The sequence below is a fragment of the Daldinia vernicosa genome, assembly GCF_022497035.1.
Source record: "Daldinia vernicosa strain CBS 139.73 unplaced genomic scaffold F5Y00scaffold_25, whole genome shotgun sequence".
NCBI lineage: Eukaryota > Fungi > Ascomycota > Sordariomycetes > Xylariales > Hypoxylaceae > Daldinia > Daldinia vernicosa.
Genome location: NW_025953941.1, coordinates 318,428 through 344,571, shown reverse-complemented (window position 1 = coordinate 344,571; position 26,144 = coordinate 318,428). Strand labels below are relative to the sequence as shown.

The following is a 26,144-nucleotide window of genomic DNA, read 5'->3' as shown; positions in this document are numbered from 1 at the left end:
CGCAGTGTAACTTGAACATTCTTGTTGGCGGCGGTCATACTCATAGTCATACTCATAAAGCAGGAGAGTATGTACCTAATATATATATTCTTGGGCGTCGACGTTGCAATAAGCCGACTGCTACATTGCCATTGCAATTGTATCTCGTGTACTTCTTACTAGACCTAGTTAGGTACTCTTTTACGAATAGATTCTTTTAGGAATAGATTTAAAAACTCGCCGTATTCGTTAAAAGAAGCGAGTCCAGCCAAATTCAACTTTCCATGATACCACATAGTAGACTCTCCATGCGATTAACACGACTGAGTCTCCTCTAAAGGGGTTAACGGAAAGGCCGAATCTACCGAAAAAACACCCCTAATTCATTCCACGCATTTTATAACCTTTATTCACAATCGTAAGTAAAAAAAAGTAAATTGATGTGCATCTTTTGCATACGCCACCGACACTTGTCAGCAAGGTATGGAGGCATGGCAGTCAACACCGTTTAAAGGGGAATAAAAAAAAGGCTGTGTGGCTGGACCTGGAATGTCGGATTTTATTAGTCGTTGAAGCCGTTAAGAAGGGAAAAAAAAACCGCGTCCAAAGGTGAAACCCAGCTAATAGCGGGGTATCCCCCTTTTGAATGCGGGGACTACTACTAGCCACTACTAGTACCTATGGGATGTATCCCGATCATTCCAACTTTGCTCTCGATGAGCTTCTTCTTCTTCTACCCCTGATCCTTGCTGGGGATCGCTTTTTCAAGACTTACATACACTAGGTTAATCTGCCCATGTCAAACCGACCCGTCATATGACCAAAATAAGCTATTCTGGCTCTTGCTTTTTCAATATGTCATATCTTCTTCTTGTTCCCCTTTCCCATCACCTCCGGTGTAAGTAAATATGAACCGTCGGTCAAGACTTACACCCTTAAAAAGGGAATTAGTATATCCACCCCTGGGCTTAGCAGAATCGTGGATCGCCTGTCGATCCTGTATATGGTTCTAGAACAATAGAAGAAAGCTGGTGTAGTGGGGTGGTGGGAGGGGGGTTTCTAGTCGCGTCCCTGCGCTCGACGTACATCCGCGGTCAACCCTATCCACTGAGGACACATCTATTCGGATTCTGGTGCATATCTACTGCATCTGTGCATTTACATATAAATGGTAGTGTCAAGTGATCCACACGGTTTACCAACACCTACATGCACAACACATGGGCATCAACTGGCTGCAGAGAGCTAATTGACGAGTGGTCCAATAGAATAGTGAGACCCCTGTGCTGGCTGGCTGGCAAACTTTGCCTATCAAATCAGGGTCAAAGCGTGCAGACAACTAGTAAGTGCCCAGCCTGTAAGTACTTTAATAAGTATTGAGTATTGTACTTTAATAGGGCCAAAATATCCCGTATGTAAACGACCAGCCTGCCAGCGAAGAACGAACTCCCTATGTAAGTCGTTAGCATCGTTAGTGTATACTATCCCCCAATAGGGGCACCGAATTCTTTGTTGACATTTACTATTAGTTGCAATGGCCCTATGGCCGCAGCAGCTGCGGCCATCATCATAAACGTGATCGGTGATTGGAACTAGCGGTGGCTAATGCCCCTTTCTACTAGATCGTCCCGGGTTCTTGGATTGTTTACAATTCCTCGGACATATGCTGTGTCCAACTTGGACCGCCTCCACCTTCATTCTCGTATACTAGACCCCATGGATTTGTGAATCATAGCAGTACCTACATACAGGCCGCTTGGGATTCGGCCAAGAGAGAGAGAGTTAGAGTTGTTACATAATAAAATCGATAGATCTTGGCGAGATGACTCTGCTCCCACAGGAGTGTGTATTCTAGAAATAACCTTAGGGTTTAGACATGGCGATCCGATGATGAGTATCGTAGTACTGTGAATAGCGTGTCGGGAATCGCACGTAGCGCCTGGATTCGCAAACGATTCTCCTTATGGATTAAACTATTTACACGGTACAATACATAGAGTGTCTATGTAAATCGATTGGTCTGTTATGACTTAGATAATTTCGACTTGGGAAAGAATGGAGGTAGTTGTCCGGTCGAAGCTGACCTTACCACCTATAGATAACTTACCTAAACCATCATTACATACTTACATAGTATGTAGGTAGTATCCTCCGCAAATACATACACTTAAGTAGGCCTGCAGGTCCTGGGCGAAACACGTAACCATGAGGTCCCCTGTACCTGGATCCTTCGCTCTTTCTGAAACTCTCTAACCTGCTGTGTACCTGTGTAGTTCCAAGGGTGCCGATTAACAACCGTGATTGGAGACTGAGAGCCGCCTCTATTACCGAGTAACTCCCGCGGATAGTAGAGTGCTTACACAATGAGAATAAAGATAGTTCATTGAATAAATCATATATCAATGCATATAGTCAGTCTGGCTTTGAAGCTGCCATTGTAAAAGACTTGGACATCCACTCGAGCCGGGAATAATTTCTCTTTCATTCTTCTTTTCCTTTTCGGCTTTCCAAACTAGACGGAGGCTTCTCTAATTTTTTCCCCTTTCCCTGCTAAAGCCGCTGTGGATACTGCGTTATATGTAGTGTACTACGGTATACGATTAATCAGGTACTGACTACATCAATAGGTATACATATATACCTAACCTACATTTTTAACTTAATTGCTTCAAGCTCTAGACTTAATATGCATATAACACGCACCTACTCTAAGTGTATTATTTTATATAGGGACGTCGCTGCTGTAGATTGATACTACTACATACCTAATCATCACAAATTACGCCCCTAGATTATTACCCAACAGACTACCTAAAGAGGCGATTACGTAGGTACCTAGATACGTCTTATAGTTTGTAGATCTTGGTAGGTGCCAAGTAGCTACTGCGTAGAATTCTGGGCTAACCCTGCCATACTTCGTACCCATACCACAGTACTTTCTACGGCGGTCCTTTATCGCGCTAGACTCTAGTAGGCATGCGCACCCAGCTAGCACCCATATGACATGCATTAAAATATAATTAATAATTTCTTAGGGGGTCTCTCTAGTTAGTACATGTAGCAAAGGTAGCGACAAGCCTCGTTCTCGTCAGCAATACTACACTACTCTTCTCTCTCATTACTTCTTCCTAAACCTTTAACTCGCCACCCCTTCCGTCCGGTTGGCTCTTATGTCTTCTGCAACTCTCATTACAATATCCAATTAATTGTGCGATTTTCGATTTTCGGAAAAAGGCCTTCGAGTGTCGTCGGGAGGACCCGAGTCTTCTAGTTTTCTAGTTTTCATCTCCTTAGTTTCGACTTCTTGATTTTTCTTAAAGAAAGGCTCTAACGTCTTTCTTCCCCTTGGCCTGCCATTTATTCCAATATGCCGTGTTAATTATTAATATTCCAAGTTCGTCTTATATTCCATCTGTCGTTTGCTGCGCGCGATTGTACACATTTAAGGTACGGCAATAGCCTACCACATCGCGCAACTCCCACCGTACCGACGACAAACGGCACGATTTACCATGGAGGGCACTTTACTCGTCCCCCCAGATCGGGGTAGTATCATTGGGAGGGCCGCATGGAAGGTAATGACCCACCATAATTACCATGCGCTCATCCTACGAAGTTCGTATACTCATTTATCTATAGCCTCGATATCTTGTCGTCGGTCCGCCCAAAGATGGTAGCCAACCGAACAACACTGGCTTCTCCCAGGTCCTATCCGCCGCTCGTATTAAAGATGCCGGCGGTCGATCATCCAAGTCGCAACAAAAGATACAGCCCGACCTCGTCTACCTCTCGATATATAAGACAAAGGTGGGAATTGAAAAAAAAAACTTACCCAACATTGGAAAATACTCATTATATTCTAGGACGATTGGGAACCGGTTCAGCAGCACTCGATGGCCTCTATTACAAACTGCCAGGTTCAAAAGGTTGCTTATCGCAAGCAGGGGCCAATCCTTCCAACTCTTGCTGTTCAGATATCGCCAGATCCCACCACTGATAAGTTACGGAAACGTCGATCGAGTCGGACCGCAGGCTTAACTACTACCAAGGAATCTGGCCCAACGACATTGTGGTTCCGCCTCGGCGATGATCGCACGTACGCACTGGAGGACTGGGCTCACTACATACAATCGCTAATGCCCCCCGATGTTCTTGGTAGACATCCGATAAGCCCGATTAGCCCAACATCACCCTCTTTCATTAACCCGTTTTCTCCTTCGTCGTCCCGAGATGCGAACGAATTCTATGCCGGCACATCAAGTGGGAGTTCGTCTAAGACGTGGACGAAACGACGTGGTAAATCTGGCCATGCGCATGCATCAAGTCGAGACGCTGCTACAACACACACTTCGGGGACACCCAGTATACGCTCGAAGCGCAGCGACCTCTCGTCTTCTCATGCTAGTTCAATGGTCCCCGTTTCCGTTTCCACAGGATATCCAGGCCAATACTATACGACCGTTCACCCTTCTGATCTTCCATCGCCTGCCACCACCGTTGGTGGTGAATATCCAGACCAATTTATTGAGGGATGGACATCAGCACAAGGACGATCCTCTACCCTAAGCTCGCCTGTTAGGATAAGAGAAAGCGTTGCTTCTGCGCCGGGCCAATTTCTACCCAGTTTTAATTCTAGCTCGCCGCCAACTCAACGGGAAACCATATTAGATAGGGCTTTCCAGTTGCGATGTATTCCCGGTTCGGATCGTGAAGTGCCCGGAGAGGAAAAGTTAAGCTCCATTGCCAGATTTGAGGCTTTGATGCGTGAGGTAGAGGAGCGCCAGAAGGCTTTCGATGCGGATAGGACGATTACTAAGGAACCGCTGAAAAGTACGTGGGAAGATGATGAAAGTGATGTCGAGAACGGTGTGGACGAGGACGATGAAGAGGACAGCGACGAGGATGCTTTTGAGCAGGACTTGGGTGCCGATGAGATTGGACCGTCTGCGCATAGAGCTCTCCAGTTTATCGCCAATCGACACAGCTCGGGGAGATCGCACTGGTCACACCAGAGTGTCAGAACCCTGCCAAATTATGAGACGGGTTCGTCTATCCTTCGACCGCACACTGCGAATTCAAGATCACGGCCTGCGGCTCAGCGAACAAACAGCCAGCCACATATTCCTATAGCCTCGCTCGACATGACACCTATGCCTAGTAGAGTACCAGAAGAAACGGTGGCCAGGTTAAATCATGAAAAGCGACACTCGGTATCTGATGTCAAACGCCTCAGCTTCAACGAATTCACCAAACGACTGAGTGGTACTAGTAGCTTACTCCTTGTACAAACGAATGCTAGCAACGGTAGTAGTCGGGGGAGTAGTGAGGTTGATGGACCTCAGCAAATGACACCGCCAAGGAGTGGTGCGTTAAGTCCTAGAGGAGGGGCCATGTCGCCGAGCGAGCGGGAGGAACGATGTCGCTGGCGAGGTAGCGTTGGTGTGTTCGGCAACGAAGGCGGTTTCCTATGAAGCTAGCACCCCGACTATTGCGTATTCGATTCTTGAGGCAAGCGATTTGAACGACCAGCACACGGCTATGGGAGTTGGGTCTCCCTCTGTATTTGATACCACGAATTTTTGCTTGTTACGACTCTTCACGACGATTGCCAAAGAGCACGGCGCTATGATTTCCGATTTATGGAGCATGACAGTCCCCATGCATATTTGGAAATGTTCAGTAAATTTTATCCATTTGGAATACAGTACGACGAGATATTTGTTTGAATAGCTGAACGAAGAAGAGCCTTTGCCACGATTTCTGAGCTGTAAGATCCAGGCTCCTGTCTGATATCCATTTATTTTTAGAAAAGAGGATTTTGTTTGTTTGTTTTGAAGAATAGTCGATACCCTTGGGTCATGCAAATATATCACCCATATTTATATTATGTATTGTCTTTGATCAGCGGTGCCCTCGTTTAGCCCCCCTTTTGTTGCGGTATGATATCTCCCACTTCCAAGCATCCTATTTGTCTATTGACCCGGAATATTGGAGGCTTGCATATGCACCAAATTCCAGTTTGAGTGCGGCGTACGGGATTTTTATTCTTTACATGCGAACTCCTCCCTGCCCCCCCTTCTTGAGCCACTGAGCTATACTACGGGTTGGAATCTTGATTACATGCTTGGCCTGATCGCCGTGCAACCAAGGCCACGCTGGTGTATCGTTCGGATTCTTATCGAATCAAGGTTAAGTCGGCGTAGTAATTTGGGAAGTTAATTGCACCGAGTTTATATCAGCTAACTAGTCGAAATATTTTACACTCTGAAACTACGACGATCAAATAGCTTACGGCGATTTAACCACGTCCAGATCTTCCTTCCGGTACAGGTCAGGGGGGGCGTATCGGTCATATGGCCTAGAAGCTGTCGATTCCGTAGTAGTCCACTATTAACCCGATCTATAGATTCCGGAGCCTCGATCACGTATGATATTTCGTCATCGCGTGCCATTTTGCCCGTTACTGCAGTGTCAGATTTGAGTAGATGTAACCAATTTACCGGGTAGGGGCATACGGTGGGATCGGGTTTACTCCTTGTAAGACACTAGGTTAAGGAATAGGCGACGGATGACCTATGTTAAGGTAAAATTATGCGAAGAGCATTTAGATCGGCCAATCACGGGGATAGGACACTACCAAGGAAGATATTCAATGGGTTGGATTGGGTTGTTAAAGAGGAGCATGACTTAATAAAGACAATGGTAATATAATCCCATAAACCAGTTCACTATTGAGATGACACGAACAGGCCTAACCACCGTCGAAAGCGAATATAAGCTATAGGCTATAAGCTAAACTTGCCCATTTCGTAAAGCTCCCTTACGAGTACAGGTAGTTTTCCCTAGGTATACAATCATGCTGTTCAAGATAAAACAAAGCTAGAAATTATAAATCAGTCCTCTATTATGTATAGAGACCGCACTAAAGAATCTGCGCCACGCTATGAGCTCCCGATTTATCGTGGAGGCCTACATAGAGTGTCATTAGTGGTGGTACTTAAAAAGCGAATAGGTACCTACGGTTTACTTTATTAGCCACCTCTCCGGCCCCCAACATTAGGTATGTAGGTACATAGCGTTCCACAGACCCTGAAGATCAGAGAAAATAACAAAGAGTATCCTTCTTATTAGGATTAGGTACGGAGATAGGCTATACCGCAGGCGATACCGGGCGGTGAGCTACGAAGAGAAATAAAAAAGAAAAATGTAGGATATGTCGAGTAAAAAATACCTATGACCGCATATTTCGAAGAATATGCCTTCAATTGGATATCTACCTATCTATAAATTAGGTGTAAAATACTCGAAAGGAAATTCGTACATAAAACGAGACGGTCGGTTAGGTAGGTACCTTTCTCAGGTACCATTGGGGGCCAATCAGCCCCCGGCGCAAGGTCCTTTTAGCTCTATTGCTCCGTTGTACCTATTGCGACCCACTCACTTTAATGACCCCTGCCTTAATTGGTAAGCCGGCCCCAGTACCATGGTCTATGGCGTGGTTTAAGTGGACCTTCCCGTGGGAAAGGGGACTTCTGCGAGCTAAACCGTTTGTAGCGTCTCCAAAGTACGGATCCGTACTAGGTTAGTTACTGCCGTTCCAACTCAAGTTCATCTCAAGTTCATCTCAACCTTCACACTCACATCTTATTAGAGGTAAAAGTATCAAAAATTATGACTTTAATATTTATCCCGATTCAAGCATGAATATCCACGAGGCTAATCTCAAGACGGAAGAGCGATATTCATATTTATGCCGCACACGGTTATGCTACCCAGCTATAGGTAGCAATATCTCGTCTCTCGTATCTCGACATACGTACGTCCTTCTACATATACTATAGCTTCGCCTTCACAGCTCCCCTAGCCTCCTCCGCCCTCTTCCTCTTGCGTTGGAAGCCTTCTATCTTGTGAGTGATCATACCCGCCCATAGTTCAAGCCACTTGTCGTCAAACGGGGGAAGCACACGGCCGGTGGTTCCCGGGGCCGGCTCTCCGGCGATATCACGCAGAAACTCGAAGAAGGCACCGTAGTCGGGCGCGATCGAGTAGTAGTCCTTACCACCGCCCTTTTCAGCCACACGCTTTCGCTCCCACTCTAGCTGCTCCGGGATTGGAGGGAGAGGTTTGGCTCGGCCTGCAAGGTGCCGTGCCACGGTAACCGCTTGCCATTCGTACACCCGGAACGTGAAGCCACCTCCGAGCTAAACACAATACAATACATTAGAATTAGTTGGGTTGGAATGTATAGGAAAAGCTCACCATTCCGACAAAAGTCAGCGTCGGGTCCTCAATATCCCACGTGTGCTGGTAAACCCCGGGAAGGCGACGATACGCATTCCTTATTCGCTCTTGCACGTGCTCGAGGTACGGCACGCTGAATGTATATCCAGTTGCAAAAATGATATAATCTACATCGTCGAGGGTCGAGCCATCGGCAAAGAAGACACGCCCAGTCTCGGGATCGAGGCGTGTGATCTCTTTCTTGATGGCTATGTCCGGATGTAAGAACGGCTCCCATCCGAAGGCTGGGATGGGTTCTCCTCTTAAAGCTGCGTAGACGGGGCTCTTAGCTGCTTCGAGCACTTCATGGACAACCTCGTGAGCTGATATGGAGCCACCTACTACGACCACTCGCTATTTAACAGGTTAGCGGCCACGAACTTGGGGTATTTGCGATATTCGCTTGCTTACCTTCCCCTTAAACTTTGACCCATTGCGGAAGTGCTTGCTGTGTTGTATCCTCCCGGGGAACTTCTGATCGTACTCTACGAGTCCCGGAATGTTTGGAAACCATGGGACGTTGTAGTGTCCCGTTGCGACAACAAGAGCGTCGAACGTCTCCCTCCACCAGTAATTCCTCCCCGAGGATTCTTTCCTCAGCGTTAGCACCCACTCATTACCGATCTTCTCTGCTCGCTCCACCGTCGTGTTCAACTCGACGAGCTTCTCGTGGCCTCCACGGGAGAATATGCCCTCGATCCACTCACGGATTACCGTGTGGTGCCGGAAAGGAGCGCCAGGGCCGTACTCAGCTAACGTTCGAGGTGATAGCTTGTTCGGGAAGGGCTCCTGAGTGTAGCTCATGATAGCTGGTGTGATGTTGCTGTGCAGATTTTCATGGAGCGCCGTGTCCGAGAAGCGCTGCTGATGTCCGTTGATCTCATCGGATGGTAGCGTAACGGTCGGTAGCTGTTTTGGCACAGGAACAGCAACATCCGCCTTGCCCGATACTAAGTCACTAAGAGACGGGAATCCCGTCGGTAGGTGAGGCGTGTAAACCCAAGTGCCACCGATCCCGGCTCGCCGGTCGAATACCCGGACTGTGTCAAACGCCTGCTCCTTGACCAGCGCATCCGTAGCTATTGCGCCGGCGGGGCCGGCCCCGATAACAGCCACTCGTCGCGCTTTGACCGCCATAGTGGCCTATAGTGGCCTATAGTTAGTAGTTTTAAGACGGAGCGTCCAAATAGCGGAATACTAGGCGTCTTATCCCCTTTACGGCCGTGACCTACGGGCTCACGTATGCAACTTAGCTTAAGCGTATTAAGGAAAGAAGCCCAGAAATGCAAAGCGGTGGCTTTTATGTCTAGGTAAAACATTGAGCCAATCCCCTCATTCGAGGAGAAAAGGTAGGAAGCTCGTTCACCGATAAAGCATGCTGCATTGCGTGACACTTGCCGCGATGGCGTCTACGTCTAACCCGAGCACGCCAAAGAAGTCGGCCGTATTGGATGGTACAGTAAGGATTATTGCTGCTATCTGCTGCTACCTACTCCTCTCTCTACTCACCACGCGCCGCATTCGAAGTTCGGGCAGGGTAGCGATCACGCCATCCTATACTATCTGCACGTAACAGGCGTCTGTATGGCCACACAGCGCTCCTCAAGTTCGCAACCCCAGAACCCCTCTTGTTCCCGGCAGGCTTCCGATATGTATTACATCGGCTAGGAATGCTTTAAAGCGAATAGCATCCATGTTGTCCTGTAAAAGGATGGATACCCCGTCTTATTGCTCCTGCACAATTACTTGCAGGATTTGATAAAGACACAGCGAATAGATATAAATATAAATCAGATATATACCTATATAACGTAAGATTTATTTATTTTATCCAGGCTGACCCGAAATGCCGTCCGCCGTTGTGCCCGACCGACCGCTTCCGGTCTACTTCATCGGACATGCCGGGGTGGGCCTCCTGTTCAGAGAATCGCCGCACAACCGGATCGTCCAGGATAACCTCCGTGCCGTCGGCGAGGAGATCCGCGCGATATCACCCCGGCCGAAGGCTATCCTTACGTTTAGCGGACACTTTGAAGCTGGGGAGATTCACGGACCCGGAGTAATAGAAGGTGAGCTTAGAATGCTTGCCAGTCGACTCCGAATGACGGCTAGTCAGAGCAGCACGGAAGATTGTGTATAGCTAACTTAATCGCCATCTTGCGTATATGGTTAGTCAATGTGAAGAAAGGAACATATATCATGGTAAGGGAGCATACATACATACATACATACATCCCGACCGGCTTAAAGGGGAGGAAAGATATCTAAGATTAAAATACTAATATAATACATACCTAAAATAGCATGACTTCGTCAACGATTTTCACGATTCAGCGCCGTTCGTCTACGAGTACGACTGGCCGCACCAAGACGCACCCGAGCTGGCAACGGAAGTGTGGAGGCACCTAACGAAGTCCGGGATCAAGGCTAAGCGGGTGGAACGCGGTGTCGATCACGGCGTCTGGGTCCCCTTCAAGCTCATGTTTCCGACCGAAACCCCGCTCGACGTTCCCGTAGTCCAAGTCTCTACGTTCTACGGCTATGATCTAGAGAGTCAGATTCGGCTGGGAGAGGCCGTCGCATCGCTCCGGTGAGTGCAAACATACACCTCTGAATTAATATTCCCTTCGCACTCCAAATTAACTATCCACACGATATTAACGCAAGCGTCTCTTTCCAACGACACAGTACCGAGGGGTATCTCATCGTCGCCTCCGGCATGGCCGTGCACTCATTCCCCTCCATCGCGGAGATAAGGGACGCACCATCCAACGAAACAAGGGAGCTCGCGCGGCAGAAAGTCCTGAAGGAGTCGCGAGATTTCGACGCGCATCTCCGGGCAGCGGTGGCGAAGCGCGATGCCGCGGAGCGCAGAGAGGCGCTGCTACAGCTGGAGTCGCTGCCGGAGTTCCGCCGCTCGCATCCGACTGTGGAACACTTTACGCCGCTCCTCGTGGCTGCTGGGGCGGCGGGAGATGCTGAGGATGTTGTGCCGTTGGGCGTTGATGTGGTTGAGCCTGGCATGTCGTATTTGAACGTACGATTTGCATAGATACTGGCCTTCTATGGCACAATCTTCATAAACAAGGATAAATCCAAGAGTATATCTAGAATCATACTATGTGTATCTTGGAGCCGGGGTACCTAAATAAATCCCCCTAGCTTACATACCTATATCTACCAATAATACCTATATCTGCGGCCCTTCCGATCCGTATACAACGCCTCCGACTCTAAAGATGGCTCATCGCGTATTTTCTTAGCGAAACGGCGATTAGACCACTTAAACAAAGACGTTTGGATGGTGAGTGTTACAATCCATACGGCGCCGAGAGCTAAGCATGCCGCCCATGCTCGGCGATATAGGGGTGCGTCGGACTAAGCGGATGGGAAAATGTAATTAACAATTGTTATTCTCAACATAAGGGGGGGAAGATGACTTACACCTCTAAACACTTGATTTCCGTATGTCCCGCCTAAGTTAGAGCAACCAACTGGAGACGATTTGTTAGAATATCCTTCCTCGACGTATGATGTGATATGGACTCGACGCACTATATACTGCATACGCAATAGCACGCTTCTGTGGTGTCTTCTGGTTCAGAGACAACCACGTAACATTCAGGGGTTGCCAACCTCTACGTCACGAAGCCCGTCAGCACCTATGCGGTGTCAATAGGGAAAGGATGCGGGGGTAATATCTTACGGGGCAGCAACCGTCACGACATAAGCAGCGTAGAAAGACCACGAGGCCTCAGTAGCAACTGGAAGATTCTTCACTCTGTTATTAGTCCCAACGCTTAGTGCCGTGGGTAAGGGCAGACCTATGTACGTAAAGAGCTATAAGCCCGGCCATGGTCCAGACCGCAGCAAACATGATGGTGTAGCCGAACCGCTTGTACCGGTCTACGAGCCGGGACAATACGAGCGCGAATAAAGCCGAGAGAACGGGTGCGGGGGCGTTGAGCAGATCCGCGCGGATGCTCGTGAAGCCGAGAGACTGGACGATGGTTGCTCCCCACGTTTGCAAGCCGCCGGCGGACTGAAGACCGCTTAGGCAGATGATTAGGTAGGGCCATGTAGTCCAGCTGAAAAGTACGTCGGTTCTAATTAATCGAACAAGTTAGTGAACGCGCTTGCTTATATCCACTCTTCAGTCAGTAAGAATTCAGAAGAAGAAGAATACGTACATGTCCTTAAGCCCAATGCTCATGGTAGCAGCTTGTCCTTTCTTCGGATCAGCCCTGATTATCCTCGCCACGAAGACGTCCGCTTCGCGCTCGGAGAGCCACCCGCTCCACGGGACCAAGCCGCCGAGGAGACGGTTTGTGTGGTGGGGGGACTCGGGGACGAGTGTAAAGGCTACGAGGCCGGTAGCTAGAATGCATACATACACGGTCAGTCGAACCCAACGGTTATTTGGTGGTGGTGGTGTTTAAGCTAGGTAGTCTTCTCTCACTTATCGTAGAAATACCACATATAAGAAAAATCCTGCAAGGACGGACCATCGTCAGTTAGTACATACACACACCAAGCCATATATCCAAGGAAACACTTCAAAACAACCAACCATTGCCACCCATACAGCCCCCCCGCGCCCTCGATGCCCAGAGCCCCGGCGCTTATCAAGGAGCCGAAAGCGGCGGAGATGGAGGGGCCGAAGAAAAACACCGTCGTGCGGCTCGCGAGCTCGTCCTGCGTGTACCACCGCGACAGCACGTACAGACTGCCGGGGATGAAGCCGCTCTCCGCTAGGCCCAGAAACAGGCGCGCCGCGTACCACCCGCCGGCGTTGCGCACGAGCATCTGCAGGACTTCGATTGCGCCCCAGACGACGACCTGCAGCGGGATCCAGTAGTGCGGGCCGACGCGGTGGAGGACGATCTACAGTTTGGGGGGTTAGTTACCATGTATTGTACATACCTGGCTTTCGTTGCTGGAAAGGGCGCTGTTTATCTATATAGAGAGGGAGAGAGAGAGAGAGAGAATGGCCAGGAATAAGAGGATGCAAGTCCAAGTAAGCTAGCTCACATTTGAAGGGATCTCGAGTAATACGATGCCGAACCAGAGCAGCGAGACGCCCGTGTTCGCCTGGTCTCGCGTCATGTGGGTGTCTTTCAGGAAAGTCGATGTCAGGACGCCGGAGACGTTGGTGCGGTCGATGGCCATCCATGTGAACATCAGCTGTAGCGAGAGTTAGGCAATGGAAAAACGACGAAATCGATGTAAATGGTAGTATGTAGGTAAGTACCTAGGCAGGTATAGAAAGTATGTAATGGATACAAGCAAAGGGGGCGCGGATACGTACGGCGAATATAGGAAGAAACAAGTAATCCGCCTTACGAACGACGCGTCTCTCCTCTTCCTTCGTCCAGCTGACGAGGACTCGTTGGCCATTCCTCTCGATATATTGGTGGAAATACAAGCTATCTTCCGAGTTTCCAGACTCGTCATCATCGGACGGCGTGTTCAGGCCCTCTTCTTCCTTTGCGTTTACGCCGGTTTCAGCAACGAGCTGCGCTGTAGCTGTAGCAGCGACGGCCAGAGACTCCGTTGCTTGGGATGCCATGTCGTATAACTACCTACGTAGAGGACTCGATATGGCATAACTATCAATTCCTTACAACATGTAGTTAGGTAGTTAGTCAAGGGGTGACAGCACTATATAAGTCGCGACAGACCCAACAATACGGAACCAAGCGGGTCGATAATAAAGACCCTTAACTACATTAATAGGGGCCGGCAGCAGGATTCCGATGCGACGGGACTAACATGTGAGTAGGTGTTTTCGCGGTCGTGGGACTCCAAGATATCCCAAATCATGATACCTAGCTCTCTTGTCCAAAGCGGCGAACTACCTATCTTTTTGGGAAGCCGAGCCGATTCTACCATTCCAACTCCTGATGTTGCGATGCTAGATAACGATAGCATATATGCCAATAGCTACGGCGGCAATTTACAAATGCCGACCCTGGTTGCAGTGTAAGTCGTTCTAGGTCGGTAGGGTGTGATGTCGTCTTCGGCCCTGGGAATATCGTGATAATAGCGGGGTTAGTATGTCTGGATTGAATGAGTGATTCGAGCTTTGTGTAATAGGTCAATTGTTACTGGAGAATCGGCCTTAGGAATGGACCAAAGATAGTATGGGTTTTGAATCATTGGAGATTTGTTAAATTTCGTATTTGAAGTCATGGATACCTACCTCTATGAAGACAGATCCATAGGCCCTGGGGTTAATATAACAACGGCGAGTGGACTAGATTCAAGTTTCAGCTCGACTAGAACTGTATAACTTAGGTACCTACCTATAAGCGAGGTAGTTATACGAGTTGAAAGTGCCAGTCGTATACAAAGTCACGACTAAATCTTGATGCGACCACGGTCCATCTACAATTCGTCTCTTTTGATATATGTACATATGATACATTAACTTTGATAATACGCTTAATGACGACCATGAGCGATACCATAGATCCTCTTGCTGTATTTCCATAAGCCTCTGTACTTGGGCTTCTGCCTCTTGGCTTCCCATCCCCTCGGCTTCTTCTCCTCCTTGAGAGAGTATACTCTCTTGAACTTGAATTGGATATCGGCGCCCGGGATACCGGCCCTCTCCATAACGCCAGCAGTGCCCTCATCCCAGATGGTCCGGAAGATGTTGAAGCCGACTGGTGTGAGGCCGAACTTGTCTCGGTAGCTCTTGAGACTGAAACCATCCCGGCCGGAGTATAACTCTCGCAACTTAGCAATATCTATGTTCTCCCCTGGCTTCTGTTCTAAAACAAAGACAGATAATCGGTGGTATGGCGCGCCCTTTTGAGAGAAGGCAGGAAGCCACGGTACAGCAAGTTGAGACTCCTTATTGACCCTGCCTAGGGGCAAAGAGGGTTGGTTAGGAGAGATGGGAACGTTTGCCGCAAGATAGTGACACCGCCTATCAAAGGAGTCCGTCTCCGCGTTGGGCACATCCGAGTCCATAACTACGACTGAGACGAGGCGCTCGCCAGGGTTGAAGACTTGAACTCTCAAGCGCGGTGGCACTTCCGTAATCCGGGAATCAAGAATAGCACCGGGATTAACCTTGATTCGTCGGAAGTAAAGTTGAACATCTACAACGGGATCAAACTTGGGTAGCACATCGGGGACAATGTTGAGCTGCTTGATACGTTGTGTGATGATACGGTAAGGCAAGCCACGCCATTTACGCTCAGCATAATATCGGTAAATCGGCTTGTCCATGTCACCTGTGTAGTTATTAGCGTTTCTATGTCTTGAACATCCCCAATATCACTAGATACTATGACCAATATGAATCAAACAAGACAAAGGAGAAAAAAAAAAGGAGGAAAAAACATACAACACCAGGGATTCGCTGGTCGTCACCGACCCAACTACTAGTCTGGCGGTATCCGGCTTGTCTAGGGGAGAGCGGACGGGATCCCGAATTTTCCAGATCCTATGGTCGTATGTGATAGATTTGTTGGTTATTCCTTTTTATAAAGCAGTCCAATTGCCAAGTCCACTCCAGACTTCAGCAACCGGGTACTTTTTGAAGTTGGCCCAACCCCTATATCATCCCACCACATCCAAGTAATACGAAATTCGCACAAAAATTCAAGGAACCCCAATGCGACGTCAAGTGGCTCAGATGCTTCCAAATGAAAAAAGAAAAAGAAAAAGAAAAAAAAAAGAAAAAAAAAAGAAAGAAAAACTTACCGAGGCCGTCTTCGAATTTCCGCTTGACGATGGGGTCGTTGACGTCCGCCAGGATTTTGAGCTGCTCCACCCACTTCTTCAAGCTGGCAAGACGCCTGTTCTTCCTGTACTCGCCGCCGGGGACCTGGTCGGCCGGAGTTTCCTCCAGCCTCTTGATCTTGGCCAGCTCTTTTGCGATAGCCTGAATCTTCTCCTGCCGGTCTTCCTGCAGGATCTTGCGGGCCTCCTGGAAGCATTGGTAAGGCAGCTGCTCGAAGGGCACGTTCTCAGAGGTACGTATGGCGGCACGCCGACGTCGCGAACCGACGGGGGGCGTGCCCATGCGGATGAGCTTCCGCTCGGCCCAGTGCGCCGTAGTAGTCTCTCGGTCCAGCAATCGCTCCTTCATGCGCACTTTCCCGGATTCTGCTCCATTGGCGCTTGGATCGGGCTTACTGGCCGCCTCTAACTTGTCTAACGAGTTTGTCGAGGCCGTTGGCGGAGTAGAAGAAGTTGTTGTTGTAGAGCCCTCCTCATCTTGGCGTGCTGCACTTCTCGAGAAAGATCGCGAGAAATGCGATGCGCTCTGGAGGAAGAGGCGCTCTTGTCGAAGAGACTGCACTAAAGGCCTTGCGACCCTCTGACAGCTCGACATGGCTCGGCTCTGTCGAGACTGTGACTTGGTAGTGGGTTATAGAGGAGGAGGAGGATAATCGATATGTATCTAAGGTAGAAAACAATGCAACTTTTTGAAGCTTGTGTCCCCACTATAAAATTAGAAGCACCATGTCTTAGTGGACAGCCACACTCCGCTATATTCCGTATCTATCGATATGAAGTATCTACGTACCCTTAGCTTGCATCTTTAATAATTTTTCCGGGGTTGAATTGAGTTCTTGAATTGAGTTCTGCGTCTTCAATTGGGAAATCGACACACTTGCCGGCGCACCTACCACGAAATTCAAACCACGCCGGGTACGCCCCCCCCTTAACGACCGGAGCTATGGCGAGCAAAGGTGTAAAGTGTCTCAATGAGGCCTTCAAGAGCCTAAGCCTATCGTCGCAGACATGCAGAGAAGCCGTTTCAGTGCGTTATACTCTTTTCTTCAATTTCAATTAATCGAATATAATGGACGTGGCTGCTGACGAGCCTAGCATCGGATACCATCGTCGACATTTACTCGATCAATGGCAACTGAAGCCCCTCTACCCAAAATCACCACCTCGGTAGACTCAGACTCCATATGGAGACCAGGTACGCCCACCCACCCACTCACGAACCCTTCTCTTCCGCACCTAAATCCAAAGGCCACCACCCCTCGATCCATCATACAAACATAGGTACTAACACAACCAACAACAGCAACCACGGTCCCCCTAACCATCTTCAACTTCCCATCCTTCGAACCGCAGCGCCTCGAGTCCTGGTCCGCGAAGCACCTGCACCTCCCGCTGCGGCGCGACATCCTGCACCTAGCAGTCGTCTACGAGGGCGACAACACGCGGCAGGGCACGGCGTCGACGAAGACGCGGTGGGAAGTGGCCGGCTCGCACCGCAAGATGCGGCCGCAGAAGGGCTCGGGCCGCGCGCGCGTGGGCACGCGGCAGTCGCCCATGCTGCGCGGCGGCGGCAAGACCTTCGGCCCCAAGCCCCGCGACTTCGGCACCAAGCTGCCGCGCAAGGTGTACGACCTGGCCTGGCGCACGGCCCTGAGCTACCGGTACCGCCGCGGCGAGCTGGTCGTGTGCCAGGACGGCATGGAGCTGCCGCTGCCGGCCGAGTTTGCCGACCTCGTGGCCGCGGGGGCGCTGCAGGACGAGCTGCAGCGCAGCTTCAAGGCCAAGTGGGTGCAGCAGGTGCTCGACGTCAACGAGTGGGGGCGGCGCAGCGGCCGCAGCACCTTCATTACGACCTCGCCTAGGGATAACTTGTTCGCGGCGCTGGAGGAGGTGCCGAACTACGGGCGCGCGCTGGAAGTCGACGACGTCGATGTGAAGAATCTGCTGGAGACGGGCCGTCTGGTTGTGGAGAGGGAGGCGCTTAAGGAGCTGATCGAGCGGCATCAGAGCGATATAGTCACGAGAGTGTTTGTCGCTAATGCTGCGTTGCCGAAGGCGCCTGAAAGTGGCCATGTGTTGGTAGAGTAGCACGTAAATTTATCAACCTGGAGCATATAACATCTAATATCTCGCTGTATATTATTTGTAGCCTTTGTAAACCCTCTAAACTATTTCACCAGTGGAACTAACATGTCCGTATATTGGTGCCATTGGAATAACTACGACTTTGACCACGGATAAACTCTAGGTACCTGGATTAGGTACCGTCAACCGTCAACCGTCAACCGTCAACCGTCTCTCTCTTATACATACATACCCACCATGATGCAACCCAGTGACACACTCTTGGGTATATCCGGAGTATTCGTTTATGAAAAGCGCCAGGCGTATGATACAATGACGTCGATCTTATCTATTGCGCCCGTACGATCTAGCTTACCTACGTTCTAGTTAGCCAATTCCGGCTGTCCGGATTGATTTGCCCCAGCTTTTGACCCTTGGATCACGATGCATTTATAGAGAGCAACAGCTGTAGTATTGCTACATATGTGCCTAACTGACTTGACTGCCTGAGCCCGGAGGCGAACTGGCAGCGACCCATCTGGATTGGACTCGAATGGTTGTAAGACCGTGTACCAGCGAGTGAAGTCATCAATATAGTATGGTGTCAGTTCTCTGACGTTACGATGAAGGTAGTTATATGAATAATATACGCGACTTTCTAGATCTGTAAATATAAACAAGTCCTACATAACTATGTGAAGTTCATATTTCGCTTTCCTACGAACAGTTCAATTGGTGTTTTACACAAATCTTACCTATTTTGTCCCTTTTCCTCTTACTCTTAGTCCTTTGCTGTTTAAGATGAATATCATCCTTAGCAATTTGATTCTCCCGTTCTGGGTTGAAGCTATAAGATGAAATATCGCCAAACATCGCTAGGTATTCCATTTATGAGAATTCTGACTAAGCATCAACCAAAGTTCGGTGGAAATTCGAAGTGGCTTACTATGTAGGTAGCTTCCCGAGACACGGGACGGTTTGGCCGTCTGGCCGTATGACAATAATTGTGTACTAGGTCCGTCCGAGGATAGGGAGATGAGCAAACTTGCCGATCTTACGTTTGGTATCCTTTTAGTCCACTCATTATTCTTCTCGGACTGGGTCCATCTAACCTAATAGGCAACGCCTCTCTGGGCATATTTCAGTCTTCGGTTATGGTTGTCATTGGCGAATCGTGTGCCACTATATCTCGGGGTTGATTCCGATGTCGAATCACATACTTAATATGATGGTTAATGCACGGTCCCGTTTAGTCAGGGATTGGGAGATGGGAAATCATATGTAAGTAGGAAGACACCCTTCGCCAGCGGCCAACCTCTATTCTACACGATGGCATTCTCCCACGTCCAATTCCACCATCACGACCAGCGCCGGGATACCCAAAACTAATCATGAATGACATTTGCGGTAACAGAATGTGCCTCCAAGGTGATTATGGTCTTGTTAGGTACCTGTCATTATTTCCTCAGTCTATCCGATACCCAAGGGATCCCAAGGGATGGTCTAGTGAAAAAGCCATCCTTTACTCTTTCCAGCCCTCTCCTCCATGCTTTATAACCTGAAGCCTCTCCCATCCCAAGAGGAACTGAATGCAGGAAGCGGGGCTTCTAGTATATCTCTCATTAGATTGATTTAGTCCTTTTCGACTTTTCGATTTTTTTTCTTTTTTCCCACCGCATAGATCCACATACTTTCACCGTTTCTGTAACGAATTCCTAGACTATAAAAAAACTGACTTGGATGACCGTAGGAAACCTTCGTGGCGGAAACACAGACGCCATTCGTACTAGACTACCATCCACCGTTTTCATCAGATATGTGCACCAGTATTGCCAACTATAATATATTTCGTCCGTCAACAAGATTTGCAAGAGAACGACATTCAGCTTGAACGCTCTGGCGTATGACTATACCACCTTACGGCCTCAGGTGAGTTTTCCCTCGGGTTTGGAACACTTCCGAATCAGTTTGTAAGAATAATGGGATTTTCAAATGGCTCCGTCATCGGCATATTATGGAAAGCCGTGATGTCTTCGGCCATCGTATCATGCAGGGCATCCATCGGATAGGGCTCTTCGTGTGAGTCTGATGCTGCGACCTGAGGGAAGTTCGGCGTTAGATCCGAACCGTAGAGTATAGATGGACTTGGTAAAAAACCCCCGGATTGGAATGGATGTGACGGAGTCACTGGGCTAATAATTTCTGCATCATGTGCAGTCTGATATCCTGCGGTGGAAGAGAAGCTGTCCTGACGGCTAATAATATGTCTAGGACTGTGGCCTAAATGAGCCAGCATCTGGTCGTATTTTTCGCTCGTTCCCAAGACAAATTTCTTGGCTTCATTTTCGATCCATTTGTTGATATTGGAATCGTTGCAACCGGAATGATCCATGAGCTGCGACTTTACAAGAGTAACCTCATTTTTCAAGTCGTTAAACTCTTTTTGAAGGTGATTATGCTGGTTTTCTAGGTCAACCTTCATTTCTTCTAGCTCAGTCACCCATTCCTTTTTCTTTTGGCGACACTTAGTCGCCGCGGTTCGATTCCGCTGCAGGTACTTGGTCCTTTCGCTCATGTTGTTGCTACGATCAGTATCATCATCTGCGTAATGCGTTCGTTGCCGTGTCTCCGTAGTGGGAGGAGAGTTTGGTGGCACAACCCTGTTCTGTCTGGGTTTACTATTCGCCCTACCCGTTGTGCAAGCGCTTGTATCATCTGGCGGCGTTACGGTCTGATGTGACGAGCGAGTTTCTGATGTTTCGGACGATCGAATTGACGACCCGGACCCGGAAGAGTCAGCTTTATCCGATTTGGATTGTGACGTCGACCGATCTTTGGCACGGCGATCCGCAAGTCTTCCCGAGGCTCTTTTATTGGGGGCCGATTTCTGAGGCGAAGATTTCGATTGGCGAGCTTTTGCTGGCAGTGCGTCGATCGAAGAACTGCTAAGCTCGGTGCTAAGTTGGGCGTATAGGTATTCGTCGCCTTGCTCCATCATAAATTGGGAGTCGTGGAACTCGCTTGCAGAATATTGGTCGTTCCGGACGTCACCACTAAAAGACATGGGTAGTGTATCCATACTTTGCTACGGGACTTTTGCGAAATCCTTCAACCTAAGGAAGTTATCTAGGATACGGGTAGAGAAGTGGGAAATGCAAGGCATGAATGGATCGGGTACGGATTTAATAGTTGGAAAGAGTTGGATGAGCTGGACCACTAGCTACCCAATGGTCGAAAGACTGGTAAATGTGGCTTGCCCATTAGAAAGCTTGTTGAGGGGAATGGAAGGAAATGGAGGAATGGAGGAAATGGACATGCCGGCATACGAGTTAAGCAGAGTTGTTTCACGCCATCTTAAGCACCAAAAGCAAATCGAAGAAGACGAGAGCAAATCGACTTTCGACTTATTATTCGCACTCGCACCATAGAAGTTGTGTTACGGTAGGTGATAGGCAAGTAAAAAAGGGTAACAAGGGTATTGGTATGTATTGGTATGTAATTGGGGGCCGTACTTACTGCGTTACAGCTCCTGCAAAAGAGACTGCTAAATTTTAAGTAGGGCTTGTGAAGGAAGAAAGCGCGAGAGATACACGGGACGATTAGTGGAACTGGCAGACTGGGGAAGGGGGGATATTTTGGATGCATACTACCTACCCTTACTTACAGACTTGGGACTTGGGACTTCCTTGAAATTTAGTACATGACCCGAGGTACATGTTGGGTAAGGCCGAGTCGCGAATATTTAACTTCACATGTACGTAATGGATGCCCTTTATTAGCCCTGCGATGCCCATTTGCCCATTTGCCCATTTGACAGAACGACTGAATTAAGTTTTCGACTGCATCAACTACATGTCTAGACGAAACTTTATTCCCCATACCCATCCCTGTTTCCCTGTTTCCCCAAACTACCTAACTCATCCAGGAGCGCATTCCGAACAGCGTCCCATATGGGCTTAATAGCCCTGGGCAGTGGGCAGTGGGCAGTGGGTTAGATTGGCACCTACCTACGGATTAGTGTCGGCAGTGTCCTCCAAAGTACCCTACAAGTGCCCCAAGAGTGTCAGCATAGCGGCTATGATTATGGGGTGGGCGGTTGAGATCCGATCTCCGATCCCAAGTTTACAAGATTTCTGTATTCGATCACAAGACGCTAAAGCGGCAAAGATACCCAAGCTTCTTCGAAAATAGAGCCTTGTTTGCTTAAGAGTACGAATATGAGTCGGAAATGGAATATGCCAAGTTTGCATAAAAGCTTCTCAATCTACCTTACATGTGTATGTACTCTAAAATGATAAAATTCTAACTACCTGGGTATTTACTAAGAACTACCTAAGATAAGCCACATGTACCTTCAATCAGACTTCTGACAGATTCGCTTTTGGACCTCGATTAAACTCTATTAAGAAGTATCGGCGCAAACTTAAGCGACTACCTTGTATTATTTGTAATAAGCAGCGCCAAAGAGCTTCCGAGCATGTAGAATACTCATCTCATTCGCTGTCTCTCGAACGGCTCCGACAACCATACCCTTAACCCTTAACCCTTAACGGCAGCAACGACGAAATTGCCAGCAAGTAATATTAATGTAATATTAATATTAATGTACTATTAGTCATAATCAGCTTCAAAATAGCAAATGCTGTTTCAAAAGGAAAAAAAGCTCCGACGGACGTGATGATGTCTACAGTACCTATCTTATTCTATACATATTTCCCGAGCCTGGACCCAAGCCTGCAAGATTTCACTAACGAATACAAATAGTCACCGGAGGCACACAAATCTATATTGGGAATCTATCGAAACCCAATGACTGTCATGTGGTTCTTGATAAGTGATGATCACGTTCATCGAGATTAGATGCGCACTATCGCCCTGGACGCCCTGGCCCCCGGGGGCTCATGTATGAGCAGGGGGTGTGCATGGCATAACCAAAGCAACGTAGCCGCTCTGGAAGACCGAGTTCGATGAAGACGAGAATTTTCGATGGAGACGATAATTCTCGATGGAGACGATACATATAAGTGAGCGAGTGGATCAGCCGTAGGTTTCTTGACCGGAAAGTCTGATGGTTAGCTCAACCCTGCCAGACTGCCAGAATCAACGCGTTTACATATTTACATATGATATTAAAATTTGGGTTGTTCTGTTTTTGCGGCGATTGAACCGGATTGACAGGGCACGATGAGGGATCATGCTTGCGTTTGTAAGCTCTTTCAAAATAATAATTTGCCACTATGCCCTGATAATTATTTTTCGAACCTGATAATGGAGGATTGAATTGATTTATGTATGTATGTGTTCTATTCTATTCCACTGACGTGTGATATGAGTATCTATTTACGATTTAGTGATTGATTAGGTATAGGAGGGAAATTTATGGGAAAAGGATAAGCTCACTGACTTTGGTTATTACTCGTTTTAAGGCCTGATAGCATTGATCTACCTAGTGAAGGCAACTATACTAATATAAGGCAAGTGTATGTCGTAGAAAAGCGCCAAGAAAGTGTGCATACGATGACCCTTTGGTAAGTTATAGTGATCTTCTTCCTTCTGGAACTGAAGAAGGGCAAAGTGGCTTTCGATATGTTGTTTCCTCTCGCTGTAGGCCCTTTCTCTCATAGCTGACATGAATTAATGCCGCTGCTTTTGTCTATGGAGCTTGGGCTTACTTTGTACAAACCATCTTTCGTAATTCACGACATCAGGGACGTTGAGCCATCACTACCTACACGGCAGCACGGGCAGTTGTCAACTTCGGAGTCAGATATAATCGTTCCGGAGGAATTGATTGGCTGGATAAGTAAGGTAAAGAGTTTAGACCAATCATGTCTTGGCACTAGACCCAGCTGTTGTGCAATGGCGTATGCCTGGAGGCGCCTCCGAACTTGGAAGCCGATCCGGTCCGTTGTAGGCTAGGAAGAAACCTAAAGTACCAGAAAGGCGTCCAAAAAGCTGGCGCATCTCTACTATGCAGCCTATGTAACGATTATCCTGGTAGGTGAGCCACCTTTTTTGACGTCCTTCTGAGTACGTACCAAAAACCTCACCGTCTTTTACCCATACCGTCAGTCCGTTCTTGCTTGAATTGTTTTCTGAGTGGCTAGCTCAAAGTTTACCTGTTTAGGTACTGTGGGGTGTAAATCAGTAAAGTTTAGAATTACTGGGCCAGTGGGCCTTGCCCAGTAACTCTCAGTATAGCTAATATTATATAATCCCACCACAGTACAATACCTAGGTAGGTACGGAGGTATGTAGGTGTACTATGTAAATTTGGGCATAGCCTCATAGGAAAGGACGCTTGGACCACATCATCTTCCAACTACCTAGTCCTATTACCTAGTCACATTTTTGAGGTAAATCAATTTAATTCTTCAGCTTTCAGCCCTGAACAAACTGGATTTCTTCAACGACGCGTCGCGCCTTTGACCGGCCCCACATTTAGCCCTTATTACTCAATAGTAAGGGGAAAAAAGCAAGATCTTATCTCCAAGTCTTTGATAAATCTCCATCTTCAAAACTGTTGTATCTACATACGGATCCGTAGACTTTTAGCGGTATCACCGTCTACTGTACAATGGAGTCGACTTCAACACCCCGCATCTCCGCGGCCCTTATGGAGTCGTATATTGGCCAGAATGTCATAATCGTTGGCAAGGTTGCCCAACTCCTTGGTGACATCGCTTTTCTTGAGGCTGATGGACAAGTCAAAGCCAACCTCACCAGGGTGAGTGAAAGTCGACTCATAGCGTCGTACGTGATCCAAGCTGACAACTATACTATCGTATATAGGATTGTCACCTCATGGTTGGAAATGGGGCGCAGATTATCGGCAAAGTAAATCCGGATATGTCTATCAAAGTGCTGAACGCCGTGGATCTCGGCTCTAACGTTGGTATGTATTATACTTTATATTACATTTGCTTTCTTACTGTCTATAAAAGTATTGTCTCGTCTAGAAATGGGTCTAGCCTACGGGCTTATGAGCAAACGGAGCTTACAATAAGGTCTTGCTCAACTCATTTTGCCATCTAATATATCACCACACCATTATTTTATCTTACGGATTCTATTCTATAATTTATTATCCTGACGCTGTGTTTCGCAGATTTCCAAATATGCCAGAACGTCGTTGACGTTACACACCAGTTTAAGGATATCTTCATCTATCCAGAACGAGGCGGTATGAACTGACGTTTCGCACGTGGACACGTGTCTCTGGGATGGTCGGCTGGTTCACAGCAGCAGTCTTCGTCTCAGCAGCCCCAAACTCAGCCTCAGTTTTTACCTCAATCTCAATCACAAAAACATGAATTGCGAAGTTTTGCTGAATCAAATCATACTACTGCTTCTTCTGTTGCTACTACTGTTACTATGAGCTCACGGTCTTCTGGGACCCCTCGAGCAATATCACCGCCGACTAATCAGTTATCCCAATTATCCATCCAGGAGACACCGCAGTCCTCTCACACCGTCACTCAGTCGTTCGTATCCAAGGCCACCCAGTTCTCCCAGCAACCACCCCCTATTACTCAGGACACTCAGTATACCCACTACACGTATGAGGAAGCCACATCCTCATTGCGGCAATATAAAGGTAGTCGATCATCTCAGTCTTCTCGTCATCGACGGAAACCTCCTGCGTCTTCGCTTGAAAAACCCAACTACGAACCACCAGCTCCAGACCCAATCCCGGACTCAATCCCGGACTCAATCCCACCCCCTGCCTCAGTCCCTGCCTCAAACCCAATCCCTGCCTCGGCAGAGCCATACTATTACATGACATCACCCTTTCCTGTACCTCCCCCCACCCAGCGACGCGGTCGGCTTTTCCGTACACGCTCCGGGAATCTGGTAACTGCCATCGAAATCCGGCGACGTAGAGAACTAGAGCGACACGCCGAGGAGCTACTAGACATGATTCTTGAGGGTTATGGTGATGAGCTCTCCCGTACGATCACCTTTAATCTGGACGACACGGGCCGCTGGCGCATCGTAAGGCAGGACCAGCCGGAGGTGGAAGTGTATGAAAATGCGTAGCTTATGACCTAATTCAAGTACGATTT

At 48.2% G+C, this 26,144-nt stretch overlaps 8 protein-coding genes across 8 annotated transcripts; 4 read left to right on the top strand and 4 right to left on the bottom strand.

The window, feature by feature from the left end:
• Positions 1–3,049: 3,049 nt before the first annotated feature.
• Positions 3,050–5,450, top strand: F5Y00DRAFT_270102 (uncharacterized protein; the record flags this gene model as incomplete). Its single annotated transcript, XM_048012562.1, has 3 exons — positions 3,050–3,554; positions 3,619–3,786; positions 3,843–5,450. The coding sequence occupies exons 1-3, from the start codon at positions 3,492–3,494 to the stop codon at positions 5,448–5,450; spliced, it is 1,839 nt and encodes a 612-aa protein (XP_047864561.1). The 5' UTR covers positions 3,050–3,491.
• Positions 5,451–7,610: 2,160 nt separating this feature from the next.
• Positions 7,611–9,515, bottom strand: F5Y00DRAFT_83759 (FAD/NAD(P)-binding domain-containing protein). Its single transcript, XM_048014225.1, has 3 exons — positions 8,671–9,515; positions 8,239–8,613; positions 7,611–8,180 (listed from the first exon to the last, which is right to left on the bottom strand). Exons 1-3 carry the CDS (start codon positions 9,394–9,396, stop codon positions 7,815–7,817), a joined length of 1,467 nt encoding a protein of 488 aa, XP_047864560.1. The 5' UTR covers positions 9,397–9,515; the 3' UTR covers positions 7,611–7,814.
• F5Y00DRAFT_270100 (Extradiol ring-cleavage dioxygenase, class III enzyme, subunit B) lies at positions 9,516–11,311 on the top strand (the record flags this gene model as incomplete). The annotated part of the gene is made up of 4 exons (XM_048012561.1): positions 9,516–10,328; positions 10,433–10,461; positions 10,563–10,849; positions 10,927–11,311. The coding sequence occupies exons 1-4, from the start codon at positions 10,106–10,108 to the stop codon at positions 11,309–11,311; spliced, it is 924 nt and encodes a 307-aa protein (XP_047864559.1). The 5' UTR covers positions 9,516–10,105.
• Positions 11,312–11,373: 62 nt separating this feature from the next.
• F5Y00DRAFT_83714 (MFS general substrate transporter) lies at positions 11,374–14,051 on the bottom strand. Its single transcript, XM_048014224.1, has 10 exons — positions 13,568–14,051; positions 13,291–13,443; positions 12,830–13,143; positions 12,719–12,750; positions 12,450–12,636; positions 12,092–12,365; positions 11,966–12,033; positions 11,815–11,897; positions 11,704–11,753; positions 11,374–11,637 (listed from the first exon to the last, which is right to left on the bottom strand). Exons 1-10 carry the CDS (start codon positions 13,826–13,828, stop codon positions 11,437–11,439), a joined length of 1,623 nt encoding a protein of 540 aa, XP_047864558.1. The 5' UTR covers positions 13,829–14,051; the 3' UTR covers positions 11,374–11,436.
• Positions 14,052–14,488: 437 nt separating this feature from the next.
• Positions 14,489–15,700, bottom strand: F5Y00DRAFT_237940 (PEBP-like protein). Its single transcript, XM_048007902.1, has one exon. It carries the CDS (start codon positions 15,496–15,498, stop codon positions 14,704–14,706), a length of 795 nt encoding a protein of 264 aa, XP_047864557.1. The 5' UTR covers positions 15,499–15,700; the 3' UTR covers positions 14,489–14,703.
• Positions 15,701–16,957: 1,257 nt separating this feature from the next.
• F5Y00DRAFT_262414 (ribosomal protein L4) lies at positions 16,958–18,102 on the top strand (the record flags this gene model as incomplete). The annotated part of the gene is made up of 3 exons (XM_048011380.1): positions 16,958–17,041; positions 17,110–17,209; positions 17,318–18,102. The coding sequence occupies 3 exons, from the start codon at positions 16,958–16,960 to the stop codon at positions 18,100–18,102; spliced, it is 969 nt and encodes a 322-aa protein (XP_047864556.1).
• Positions 18,103–19,841: 1,739 nt separating this feature from the next.
• On the bottom strand, positions 19,842–21,295 carry F5Y00DRAFT_83621 (uncharacterized protein). The gene has a single exon (XM_048014223.1). It carries the CDS (start codon positions 21,155–21,157, stop codon positions 20,042–20,044), a length of 1,116 nt encoding a protein of 371 aa, XP_047864555.1. The 5' UTR covers positions 21,158–21,295; the 3' UTR covers positions 19,842–20,041.
• A 3,065-nt stretch (positions 21,296–24,360) lies between these two features.
• On the top strand, positions 24,361–25,172 carry F5Y00DRAFT_83580 (replication factor A protein 3). The gene is made up of 2 exons (XM_048014222.1): positions 24,361–24,805; positions 24,871–25,172. The coding sequence occupies exons 1-2, from the start codon at positions 24,656–24,658 to the stop codon at positions 25,111–25,113; spliced, it is 393 nt and encodes a 130-aa protein (XP_047864554.1). The 5' UTR covers positions 24,361–24,655; the 3' UTR covers positions 25,114–25,172.
• The last annotated feature ends 972 nt before the right edge of the window (positions 25,173–26,144 follow it).

Excerpts from the sequence above, each read along its gene's own strand:
- F5Y00DRAFT_237940 (XM_048007902.1), bottom strand. The coding sequence starts at position 15,498 with ATGGACAAGCCGATTTACCGATATTATGCTGAGCGTAAATGGCGTGGC.
- F5Y00DRAFT_83714 (XM_048014224.1), bottom strand. The coding sequence starts at position 13,828 with ATGGCATCCCAAGCAACGGAGTCTCTGGCCGTCGCTGCTACAGCTACA. Across the intron at positions 12,637-12,718 it reads ATGTGGTATTTCTACGATAA|CTACCGGCCTCGTAGCCTTT; the intron begins GTGAGAGAAGAC and ends TATGCATTCTAG. Across the intron at positions 12,366-12,449 it reads AGCATTGGGCTTAAGGACAT|AACCGACGTACTTTTCAGCT; the intron begins GTACGTATTCTT and ends TCGATTAATTAG.
- F5Y00DRAFT_83580 (XM_048014222.1), top strand. The coding sequence starts at position 24,656 with ATGGAGTCGACTTCAACACCCCGCATCTCCGCGGCCCTTATGGAGTCG. Across the intron at positions 24,806-24,870 it reads TCAAAGCCAACCTCACCAGG|GATTGTCACCTCATGGTTGG; the intron begins GTGAGTGAAAGT and ends TATCGTATATAG.
- F5Y00DRAFT_83621 (XM_048014223.1), bottom strand. The coding sequence starts at position 21,157 with ATGGATACACTACCCATGTCTTTTAGTGGTGACGTCCGGAACGACCAA.
- F5Y00DRAFT_83759 (XM_048014225.1), bottom strand. The coding sequence starts at position 9,396 with ATGGCGGTCAAAGCGCGACGAGTGGCTGTTATCGGGGCCGGCCCCGCC. Across the intron at positions 8,614-8,670 it reads GGTCAAAGTTTAAGGGGAAG|CGAGTGGTCGTAGTAGGTGG; the intron begins GTAAGCAAGCGA and ends CCTGTTAAATAG. Across the intron at positions 8,181-8,238 it reads CGCTGACTTTTGTCGGAATG|CTCGGAGGTGGCTTCACGTT; the intron begins GTGAGCTTTTCC and ends TATTGTGTTTAG.